Here is an 11,286-nt window from a genome sequence, read left to right on the forward strand (position 1 = left end):
ATATTGGGTTGTTTATTTAATTCAGTTTTTAATTAATTTGCTGAGTAGCTAACACTGAATTACTATCTACGAATCTAGAGTTGAACTCGAAAGTGAGAATTCTAGATTGCATATAGAATTAAATATAGCAAGTTCTTGAACCCGGACATCGGAGAACGGATTCGCAATTAGAATAGAAATATACCTAACTGTCTTGCTCGGTTGAAATACAGGAAGTGTAAATGCATTCTTGTTAATCTTAATTCCATAGACATATAGGCATTAAGTTAGCTTGAATAGGCGAGTAAGAACTCGACAGATTCTTATGAGTAATATCAATCATGTCAATCAACAATCCAGATAAATCAATTAGTTATTTTAAGCTAAGAATGCAACATGATTGTTAGATAACCCGTGACCCTGAATATTATCTCCTATTGATTGTTATTTGAAATCATTTATGTGTTGTGGTTGATCTTTAGTATTTCACTACTTGATAGTTTTTAGGTAGTAAATTAAAAAATTAGCTATTTTGTGAGAAATCGCTTGGATCGATAAGTTATTTGAGTTTGAGTTAGTCAAAAGTTAATCATAAGTTTTCGTGGGAACGATACTCTACTCACTACTATATTACTTGACGATCACGTATACTTGCGTGAGTGTGTTTGGTCGCAACAGTGAACATATTTTTTTTTGGTCCGTTCCAAAAAGAATGACCCCTTTATAAATTTGGAAACAATTTTGCTTAACCGTATAATTCTACCCTTAATGAGAAGCTTTTATAACCACACAAATACTCTGGCTCCTTTTTGACTTGTTTAGGACCACAAATTCTAAAAGTTTTTATTTTTTCTTAAACTCCGTGATCGGTCAAACATGTTCACATAAATTGAAACGGAGGAAGTAGCAAGTAGATAAATAGCTTCCATAAAGAAGTTTAAGCCACACAAGGGACAGAGAGCCAATTAGTTAGTAGCAATTATAACACAAGGTGAAACTCTCCTAATTAACAAAACGTTTCATGGGGAAGAGTAGTGGAGGGAGTTCGTGGTTAGGCTTAATGAAGAAGGCTTTTAGATCCCCTGTCAAAGATAATGATATGAGAAGCAGTAGAAGAAGAGAAGAGGCTGAGCAAGAGGAAGAAGAAGAAAAGGTAACAAGTTTAGATTAACAGTTTCATAAGCACGTACGGCACTTTTCCATGTTACTATGTGAAGCATGCAATAAGATGGGGAGACGAATTTAAAACATGTTTTTCGAGTTCAATTAAACTCATCGCCTTATGCTAGAATTATATCATAAGATTATATAGTTATTTTGAACTTATTTACTAATTTTTTGTTTGCAGAAGAGGGGAAAACGGCGATGGATCTTCCGACCGAAGCCTACGCTTCATGAAACAACAATTCATCAAAATCAAGAAGAAAACACTGCCAATACCTCTTCGACCAACACTGCCAACACCTCTTCGAGCATAAGTACAGGAAATTCATTGCCAGAGAATGCTGATTTGAAGCAAAGACGAGCAATTGCAATAGCCGTGGCTACTACAGCGGCTGCTGAGGCAGCAGCACAAGCGGCTGTGGACATAATTCGGCTCACAAGACCAACACTTTTAGTTAGAGAACAGCGTGCCATTCTTAACATTCAGACAGCATTCAGAGGGTACTTGGTATGTATAAAACTCTCTATACATATGGACTCTTTCTGAACATTATCGGTGTACTTTTTTAAGTAATTACTTCCCTTACTTATAGTTATTATTTGATTAAGTTATATGGACTAATAGTGTAAAATTATTTACTAATCAGTGAATTTAGCCTGTGGTAGCTGGCTATATTACGAATTACTTTGCAAGTGTCCTGATTATATAAATGGCTACTGTGGCTTTTAGGCAAGGAAAGCACTTCGAGCTCTCAAGGGATTGGTAAAGTTGCAAGCTTTAATAAGAGGACACAATGTCCGAAAGCGAGCAAAAATGACTCTCCAGTGCATACAATCTCTTGTTCGAGTGCAAACTCAGGTGTGTGATCAACGTAGAAGGTTATCCTGTGAAGGAATTAGTTGTGGTTCCACTTTCAGAGAGGCAAAAAGCATTCTGGAGCTTCATCTCAGTGACACTGTGAGTGTCTTAAGTTTGTTTCTACATTTTCTATATATAAATAAATTAGTATATAGTCCCTTCTGGTACATGAGATAAAACTGAAACGACACAAGGAGTATATTAATTTTGTATATGGGAATGCAGTCTAAAAATCAAGTTAGCACTGTGGACGACAGATACGATCATTCACATGCTATAGAGAAAGTTGAAGCTTTGTTGCAGAAAGAAAAGGAAGCTGCTAAACAGCGCGAAAATACTCTGGCTTTTGCCTTCTCTCAGAAGGTATTAATCTTTTCTACTGATCGTCTTTTCTATGTAATCCAACTTCTCATCTTTCCTCCAATACTAACAGTTTGAAAACTAACAGATGTGGACAGCGAATAAAGATGAAGACACAAGTAGCAACAAAGAGCTTGACGAGGATATGAGAGTTTTCCACAAGACAGACGTGAGAAATTGCAGAACTCTCAGCAGAGCTTCATGTGATCAGCCAAGGGACCGCATGAAGAATATTGAAGTTGACACAACTTGCTCTTATTCTGACTCAGATTCTGATTTTTGGAGATTGCAAAATCAGTTTTATCAGGACCAACAACAGAAGTTGTGTTCATATGCGGTCCCCGCTCCTCTCCGTAGAGTACAACAAAATTTACCGATACATTCATCCATCACACCAACATCTAAGATGAAAAATATCCAAGTTCATTCAGCGAGCCCCCGCTGCAGAAGGGAAGAGAGGAGCCACCGGATGACTCTTTTCTCCCATAGAGCGAATGAGCCAAATTACATGGCAGCTACTGCATCAGCCAAGGCCAGAGAACGGTCACAGAGTGCTCCAAGGCGGATGCCTTTAACTCCAGAGAGAGAAAAAACTAGTGCAGCAAAAAAACGCCTATCTTTCCCTGTTCAGGGAACATCAAATGAGATTGTTAATAGTGACCAACCTTTAGATCATAGATTTGTGAGCGCCCTAGATGGAAGAGTGTACCTATAGAACCATTTGGCATCGATCATTAGTCCAATAGGCATTCTAACTGCAGGCACCCTCCATTATGAGAATTCCCATCTTCTCTAAATCTTTTCATTTTCAAAATAACGGTGGTGTCCGGCTTGTTTGCCCGCGCCTCCACTATTACATGTAACTATCACTACCTAATCTAGTGTATAATGTTTTAAGAATTTCCATCTTCTACTTGTCATGTAAAAAGATGGTCAACATAAGTTATGGAACTGAATGATAGGTAAATTAGATTAACCTGCTTCTAAACACAAGGATTGGAGACTTTTGTACACATATATCTATGCCCTAAATGATCTAAATCGATTACTGATATTACTAGTGGATCTGTTGTTGTCTATTCGCTCATTGCTATTTTTTTCTCTACTTCAATTTGATATATTGATGCAATAGTTCCTTGGCGAAATGGCTTGTTGGTCACTTCAACCTGTCTATTTTTTATAAGACTGTATGGAATAAGATTGATCGATAACAGGTGGTCGAATGATAAATAATACGTGGAATCAAAAACAGGCAAAAGATGAGTCAAAAGATAACTAGCACCCGATGCGAAGTATGTAACCGGTGCAGGATGGACCGCGAAGGAAGCGTAGCCAATAATAGAGATTCAAAGGTTTGACATCGGATAACACTTAATGAACAGTCGTTATAGAGAATATGTGCATTCAAAGCCAGCCGTTATGCACCCATCAATTACGCTTTTATTCTCATTCAAGAGGAGCTTGATTTGGGGATCTTGTCTCCCTCAATAGAACTATAAATAGGATGATTAACAACCATTGTAGGACATGAAACATTCGGCACACAAAGATGTACTTTACTATTTTACGCTCAATCTAATAGCTTTATCATTACTTTATAAGTGCTTTCACTTCTGCTTTCGAAAATACCAAGTTTGGAGTCAGGTTTGTTATTTCCTCTAATTTAAGCCATCAATCTTATTTTTATTGTCATTTCTTTATTATTTTTAGATCAAATCGATTCGCTTGTCTATAAAACTCGCTATAAATTCAATTACTGTACCGTTTTACGGGTAAACAACTTGGCCCCTACCGTGGAGCATAGACAGTTGCATAATTGCTTTGATCCATTCGTTAGTTACTAACAAAGTTTTGATTCTTTCCTTTGTAAAAATTAACTATGGCAACTAATGATGTCAAGAACGCACACAATGTTGCAGCACACGGTGAATGGGAAGAAGTATCCCAATGTGATGATTCCATCAGCGAGACCCTCAACGAAGGGGATGAAACAACCCCTGTTCGTGAAAGAAAAATCCTCGGCATGTGCGGGGCCCAATCCCTGATGATGCGACATATAACATCACTCCAAGAGATGAGGTCGGTTTCGACAGAGCCGAAGGTACCGGTAGCGGATATGGGAATAATAATTTGAGTGATCTTGTTAAAACCGAGCTTGGGAGATTCATGTGAGAGATGAATGAACGAATGAATCAGAATGCGAAGGAGTTTCATGCTCGGATGGATCAGATTCCCAGTGCACCGCCGGTATTAAAGGGTCCAGAATCCAAAAAATACACGCAGTTGTCGTTTAAGCCAAGTGCGGCACTAGAGTTAATTCCAAAGATATTTATGATGCCGGACATACCAAAGTATGATGGGACTTTTGATCCGCAGGAGCACATCACAACCTATACTATGACAGTGAAAGGAAACGATTTGGCTCAACATGAGATTGAGTCGGTTCTGTTGAGGAAGGTCGGCAAAACCCTCACGAAAGGGGCCCTAGCATGGTACTCCCTCTTACCTGAGCATTCAATTAATTCTTTTGAGATGCTTCCAGATTCGTTCATTAAGGCCCACGCTGGAGCAAGAAAGGTTCAGGAAAGAAAGGCGGACATATTTAGAATTTTGCAAGGAGAATCCGACCTGTTGCGGGAATTCATAATCCGGTTCTAGAAAGAAAAGATGTTGCTACCGGCGGCCCGAGACCCCACGTACCCCTGATTATCAGATTACAACTTTAACATTAGCCTGGTAGAATTGGTGTTGGCAATGAGAAATATTTAAGAAGCACGGTTTCCAAAACCAATCCGATCGGATCCTAGCCAGAGGGATCCCAGTATATGGTGTGAATTCCATGGGACTCACGACCATAGAACTGGGGACTATCGACATCTTCGCGAGGAGGTGGCGACGCTGTTAAAGAATGGCCATCTTAGAGAGTTTTTATGTGACCGAGCCAAAATCAATTATGGTCAGAGCCGGGACAATGCGGAGCCCTCAAAGACAGCAGCAGGGTCACCAGGGATGATAATCAGCATGATCTTCGGAGGGAGCGAGGTCAATAGTGTTACATTTTTGGCAGCAAAAATGACAAAAATATCAGTGACTCATAGCAAGAGGGTTCGGGAAATCTCGGGAAATGATATCACCTTCACGGATCCTCGGAAGGCTATGGATACACGAGATGAAGGCTTTGACCTCCACCTATCATCAATTGCTGAAATTTCTGATGCCAGAAGGGATCAAGCAGATAAGAGGGGACCAATCGGTGGCAACGGAGATGAATGAAGTGACCGTTTCCAGCAGCAATGGAAAAGAATCCAACAAATAGTAATTACAAGAACCAATGCCTTCTTCCTTTCCGAATGAAGATGATAAAGGCGAGGAGTCATCGAAATCCTACTAGGTTCTGAGGTCTTTTCAGGTACCAGAGGAGATGAATGTGACCAAGTCGACAATGGAAGAGCTCGAGCAAGTGTATTTGTTCGAGGAGTTTTTGGAAAGAAAGTTTCATTTGGGAACAAGGTTAAATCTCGAGCTCAGGTTAGAGTTTATGAATTTTCTTAAAGCTAACATTGACTTCTTTGCGTGGTCACACTCAGATATGACAGGTATCCATTGGAGATAGCGGTCCACAAGTTAAGTCTAGATCCAAACTTCCCACTGGTAAGGCAAACGAAACGCCTGATAGTAGAGGTCAGGAACAAGTTTGTTAAGGAAGAGATAACCCGACTATTTAACATCGGTTCAATTCGAGAGGTAAAGTAGCCATAATAGTTAGCCAACGTAGCCGTATTACCTAAAAAGAATAAAAAATTTAGGATGTGTGTGGACTATAAGGATTTAAATAAGGCGTGCCCCAAAGACTCATTCTCGTTTCCGAACATTGATCAAATGATTGATGCTACGGCAGGGCACGAGCTAATGAGTTTACTCGATGCTTACTCTAGGTACAATCAGATCAAGATGAACCCAGAGGATCATGAAAAAACTTCCTTCATAACAAACTTTGGCACATATTGCTATAATGTGATGCCTTTTGGGCTTAAGAACGCCAGAGCCACTTATTAGAGGCTCGTTAATAAGATGTTTGATAAACATATAGGCAAAACGATGGAAGTGTATATTGACGATATGTTAGTTAAATATTTAAATGCAGGAGATAATCTGAAACATCTCGAAGATACTTTCGACATCTTGCGGAACCATAACATGAAACTCGACCTGGAGAAATGTGCCTTCAGGATTAGTTTCGGTAAATTATTGGGGTTCCTGGTCTCGCAAAGAGCGATTGAGGTAAATCCTGACAAAATCAAAGCCATCGAGGACATCCCGGACCAGTTTACAAGTGTGAAGGAAGTACAGAGGCTGACTGGCAGGTTGGCGGCTCTCAGCAGATTCATCTTAAGATCCTCGGAAAAATGCCACCACTTCTTTTCACTTCTGAAAAAGTGGAACGACTTTGTATTGACTCTGGAATGCCAACAGGATTTGAATGACCCTAAAAAGGTACATGTCTAGCCCTCAGTTATTGTCAAAATGGGAGGAAGGCAGCAACTGCTAATTTATCAAGCAGTCTCGAAGGTAGCGAAAAATGTCGTTTTGGTTCAAGAAGAAGAAGGTATGCAATTTCCTATTTATTACATTAGTAAAGTTTTATTAGGAGCGGAGACTAGTTATCCGCACCTCGAAAAGCTGGCCTTAGCTCTCGTAGTTGCTTCTCAAAAGCTTAGGCCTTACTTTCAATGCTACCCAATATCCGTTGTGACAACCTTTCCCTTAAGGAATGTCCTTTATAAGCCCGAGTTGTCAGGCCATTTGGCTAAATGGACAGTCAAGGTTAGCAAATTCGACATTGAGTACAAGCCCAGGATTGCAATCAAGTCACAAGTTTTTGCCGACTTCATGGCCGACTTCAGTCTGGGATTAATGCCTTTGGCCGCAAAGGAAGCAGTGCTGGTATCGGGAACAACATCGGGAGTTTGGACCTTGTTTACGGATGGAGCCTCCAACGTAAAAGGGTCTGATCTCGGGGTAGTTTTAATCATGCCCTCGGGAGAGATCCTAAGACATGCCATCAGAACTGTACCATTAACAAACAATGAAGACGAGTATGAGGCTTTGGTTATAGGACTTGAACTAGATCGTGGACTAGGTTCTGAGGTAAAATGTGACTCCCAGCTGGTGGTCAACCTAGTATATGAGATTTTTGAGGCAAAGGACGAGCATATGCAATAGTACTTGAATAAGCTTCAAGCATTACTTGCACAATTCAGAGAATGGTCAATCGTCCACATTCCGACGAAAAAAAATGTGGAAGCAGATGCATTGGCTAATTTAGGGTCGTCCACAGAGATGAAAGGATCAGATTCTGGTACGGTTGTCCAATTGCTGCATTTGGTGTTAGATGTTGACGGTTATTGTGAAGTAAATTCAACAAACTTAATTTGGGACTGGAGGAACGAGTTCATTGAATATCTCAGACATAGTAAATTACCCGAAGAACCAAAGGCGTATCGGGCGCTGTGTACCAAAGTAGCTCGCTACTGCCTCGTTTATAGGCAGTTATATAGGAGATCATTCTAAGGACCGCTCGCTTGATGTCTAAAGGCATCAGAGGCGGACTATGTGATGAGATAAGTCCTAAGTTCACGAAGTAGCCTACAGAAACCATTCCGATGCAGACTCGTTAGTTCTCACGTTGGTCAGGGCTAGACATTATTGGCCCTGAATGGAACAGGACGCAAAGGCATTCGTACAAAAGTGCAACAAATGTCAGCGTCATGCATAGTTGGTGCATCAACCAGCGGTACTTTGCATTCGGTAGTGTCGCCATGGCGATTCATGAAATGGGGAATGGACATAGTTGGTCCTTTACCACCAGGACCCGGGAAGGTGAGATTCCTTTTAGTTTTAACTAATTACTTCACTAAATTGGTTGAAGCAGGTCCTTACCAAAAGATCGGAGGGCGCTAAGTGGTCGACTCATAAGGGACCACATAATATGCCGATTCAGAACATCGAAGGAGATTACTTGTGACAATGGGCCGTAGTTTGTAGGTTCAAAAGTCACAAAGTTCTTGGAAGGGTTAAATATCAAACAAATTACCTCCTTACCGTACCACCCAAGTGCTAACGGGTAGGCGGAGTCGACCAACAAGATAATTATTCAAAATCTTAAAAATAAGTTAGAAGATGCTAAGGGCAAGTGGCCATATGAGCTACCAGGGGTGTTGTGTGCATACTGGACCACGACGAAGTCAAGCACGGGAGAAATACCTTTTTCTCTCGTATACGGCTTGGAGGCTCTGATACCGGTAGAAGTAGGGGAACCAACTTTGAGGTTTTCTCGGGCGAATGAAGAAGCAAACAATGAAGCATTCCTGGTGAAGCTAGATTTGCTTGAAGAACAATGGGACCTGGCATACGTAACGATGGTAGCCCAAATGCAAAGGATGGAAAGGTATTACAATCGCAGGGCGAATGTTCGTTATTTCAAAGTTGGAGATTTGGTTCATAGGAAAGTAACTCGAAGCACTCAGGAAGTTAACAACGGGAAGTTGGGACAAATATGGGAAGGGCCTTATCGGGTTTCAGTTGTCATCGGTAAAGGTTCGTTTGAATTGAAAAATCAAGATGGAGTCAAATTACCTAGAAATTGAAACGTGACTCACCTCAAAAGGTATCATTGTTGATGATTCGTGCCAAACTGAAAGTATGTGCTGCACTCTTTTTTCCTTCGACCAATTTTTGTCCCGAGACACCAGATATTAGGGTTGGTTCTAGTAGCATTTAGACTTTATTCTCAGATATTTTTATGGTATTCTTCTGCTGTTGAGTTATTAGACCATGTTGTTTCATTTTCATTGATATCATGTGGCTGTTGGCTTACCTAGCGGGTTGGGTTATGTGTCATCACAACTTGTGGATTTTGGATCGTGACAAATTATTTGGGTCTTATTTGAAGGCTCCTTGTCTTGAAAAAGATTGCGTATTTCTCTTATAAAGAATGGCGTTATTTATAAGTCTTTATATCTTAGAGGTTACCTTAAAAATGAGCCTTGAGTTGAAAATTGGATATACATTGGTTTTCAAAGTCTGTTTTAGCTAAGCCTTGTATTTTAAAACTCATCGATGTTTTTTTCTTGCGAGCAAAGTTGTATGATTGCTTACTGAAAATAGTTCTTGCATCATGTGCAACTTGTTTGATAATTTTTTGAAGAGGGTTTTTTTCGAATCTGTCCAAACTCAAAACCATTGAAATTAGTTAGCAGTAAGTATAAATAAGGGTTGCTTGTTTATAGATAGGTTTAGTGTTAAATTATAAATGCTCAAAACATTGAAGTGATTAAGGTAGATGAACTATTTAATCTAGTTTACTCTTTACCTACAAGTCTTGATTTGCCTACGTTCCTAAACAATCAAGTTATCAAAAGTATTCCAATAACAAAGTTAGGTTTTCAAAGATATACATAATGGCAAACAAAAACAATTATCATTTAGAATAAAGTAAAAGAGAGCTGGACTCTTTAATAGTTGGGATGGTAAGAAAACCAGCCCCAGCGAGATTTAGAACAACATCGGCAGACTCCAATACGCGGGAAAAAGCAGCCCAAGTCTGGAAGTTGGGCCTGAGTTCCAAATGAACTCAGCATGCCCAATTTGAACATGCATACAAAAAAGAACAAAGGGTAATTAGTATGTATCAATATGAGGTGGAATAAAATCATGATAAGTAGTAATAAAAGAGCTGAGGAATACAATAAAGTCAGTTCTTATTTGTGTAAATCCTATGAGGATTAGTATAAGTTAATGAACAAAGGCTTAGTGTAAACCTTTATTTATGGATAAAATCCCCCTTTGTGAAACCCTGACACTTCAGAGTTCACGAGGGTCTTATGGACCCCGAGCAGTACTTATGTCAGGGAGGGGTACCTTAACCACACACCAAATCCACCCAATATGCCCTTAGCCATCCACTCTTACTCTTCCTAAAGGGTTTAGACACAAATAAAGTGTCAACTTAGTAATTTCACATAAAAGTGGTAAGTACAAAAGGCTTAGGTTCAAACATATAGCAGTTCAATAACTTGGGATAAACAGTCATGTAGAACATAACAACTATTGTGAGCTCTCAGAACCAATCAAAATATTTTATCAAAACACTAAATACAAAGATAGGTCACTGAAAGTAGGCTCCTAATCTTCTAATAATATTAAGGCCTTGAGGTTGATCATAGTAAACACAGAACACTTGATGAGGGTCACTATCAAGATACAGTCTAGCAGAAGTTGCGAAGTGTAAATGATTGACTGTATGTTGACAATTAGTTAATTCCATTTACAATTTTAAGGTTAGAGGTGCTAGGTTAAGCAGTTTAAGGTGTCATAGATAAATATGTATACTACTTCTATCATTCTCCCAAAGGTTCGCGACTCAGGGCCTTTCCTAAGGATGTATAGACCATTTAGAGCAAGTTGCAAGGCAATGTGATAGTTTTCAGGGCAATGTTAACAAGTAGGCACACAAAGCAGGGCTGATTAAATACTCAAGTCAACAATCATAAGCCAGAGCTTTCATAAATCATAACAATCAGCTAAGTTAACAAGGATATCAACATGAATAGGAAAATCTAACTTTAGTCCTAGTGAACATAGCATGTGATAGCATGTAGTATATCACATTTTAAGCTACCAGGTCCAAACTACTTTAGATTCTAAATTAGGTTCTCTATAAACAGTGATATCAATAGGCACGAGACAATAAAAAATTGACATTCATTTTAATTTGGTAAAGCAAACAGATCCCAATAGGTTATCACTTTGGGCATGTAGGCATGTTCATTAGCAAGGCATTTCAACAAAGGTCCAATGCATGAATTTTATACACAGGCTGTCATAACAACATGGTATCATGATCAATTTACTAGCTAGAACTA

At 39.4% G+C, this 11,286-nt stretch overlaps 2 protein-coding genes across 3 annotated transcripts; both read left to right on the top strand.

The window, feature by feature from the left end:
* The first annotated feature begins 920 nt into the window (after nucleotides 1-920).
* On the top strand, nucleotides 921-3,275 carry LOC107800543 (protein IQ-DOMAIN 18). 2 transcript variants are annotated; one of them, XM_016623735.2, is made up of 5 exons: nucleotides 921-1,132; nucleotides 1,328-1,651; nucleotides 1,874-2,101; nucleotides 2,228-2,365; nucleotides 2,451-3,275. In XM_016623735.2, exons 1-5 carry the CDS (start codon nucleotides 1,001-1,003, stop codon nucleotides 3,075-3,077), a joined length of 1,449 nt encoding a protein of 482 aa, XP_016479221.1. In that variant the 5' UTR covers nucleotides 921-1,000; the 3' UTR covers nucleotides 3,078-3,275. The 2 variants fall into 2 exon arrangements, with proteins under 2 accessions (XP_016479221.1, XP_075104501.1); XM_075248400.1 differs by having other exon boundaries at nucleotides 1,331-1,651.
* A 3,611-nt stretch (nucleotides 3,276-6,886) lies between these two features.
* Nucleotides 6,887-9,009, top strand: LOC142178148 (uncharacterized). Its single transcript, XM_075247477.1, has 4 exons — nucleotides 6,887-7,510; nucleotides 7,586-7,763; nucleotides 8,088-8,242; nucleotides 8,536-9,009. The coding sequence occupies exons 1-4, from the start codon at nucleotides 6,887-6,889 to the stop codon at nucleotides 9,007-9,009; spliced, it is 1,431 nt and encodes a 476-aa protein (XP_075103578.1).
* Nucleotides 9,010-11,286: the final 2,277 nt, after the last annotated feature.

This window comes from Nicotiana tabacum, chromosome 24 (genome assembly GCF_000715075.1).
Source record: "Nicotiana tabacum cultivar K326 chromosome 24, ASM71507v2, whole genome shotgun sequence".
Taxonomy (NCBI): domain Eukaryota; kingdom Viridiplantae; phylum Streptophyta; class Magnoliopsida; order Solanales; family Solanaceae; genus Nicotiana; species Nicotiana tabacum.

What these genes read in the sequence shown, in the direction of transcription:
- LOC142178148 (XM_075247477.1), top strand. Translation starts at nt 6,887, where the DNA reads ATGGGAGGAAGGCAGCAACTGCTAATTTATCAAGCAGTCTCGAAGGTA. An exon ending in ATCGTGGACTAGGTTCTGAG is followed by an intron (nt 7,511 to 7,585) that starts GTAAAATGTGAC and finishes CATATGCAATAG; the next exon opens with TACTTGAATAAGCTTCAAGC. An exon ending in TACCACCAGGACCCGGGAAG is followed by an intron (nt 8,243 to 8,535) that starts GTGAGATTCCTT and finishes CTTAAAAATAAG; the next exon opens with TTAGAAGATGCTAAGGGCAA.
- LOC107800543 (XM_016623735.2), top strand. Translation starts at nt 1,001, where the DNA reads ATGGGGAAGAGTAGTGGAGGGAGTTCGTGGTTAGGCTTAATGAAGAAG. An exon ending in CAGCATTCAGAGGGTACTTG is followed by an intron (nt 1,652 to 1,873) that starts GTATGTATAAAA and finishes TGTGGCTTTTAG; the next exon opens with GCAAGGAAAGCACTTCGAGC. An exon ending in AGCTTCATCTCAGTGACACT is followed by an intron (nt 2,102 to 2,227) that starts GTGAGTGTCTTA and finishes ATGGGAATGCAG; the next exon opens with TCTAAAAATCAAGTTAGCAC.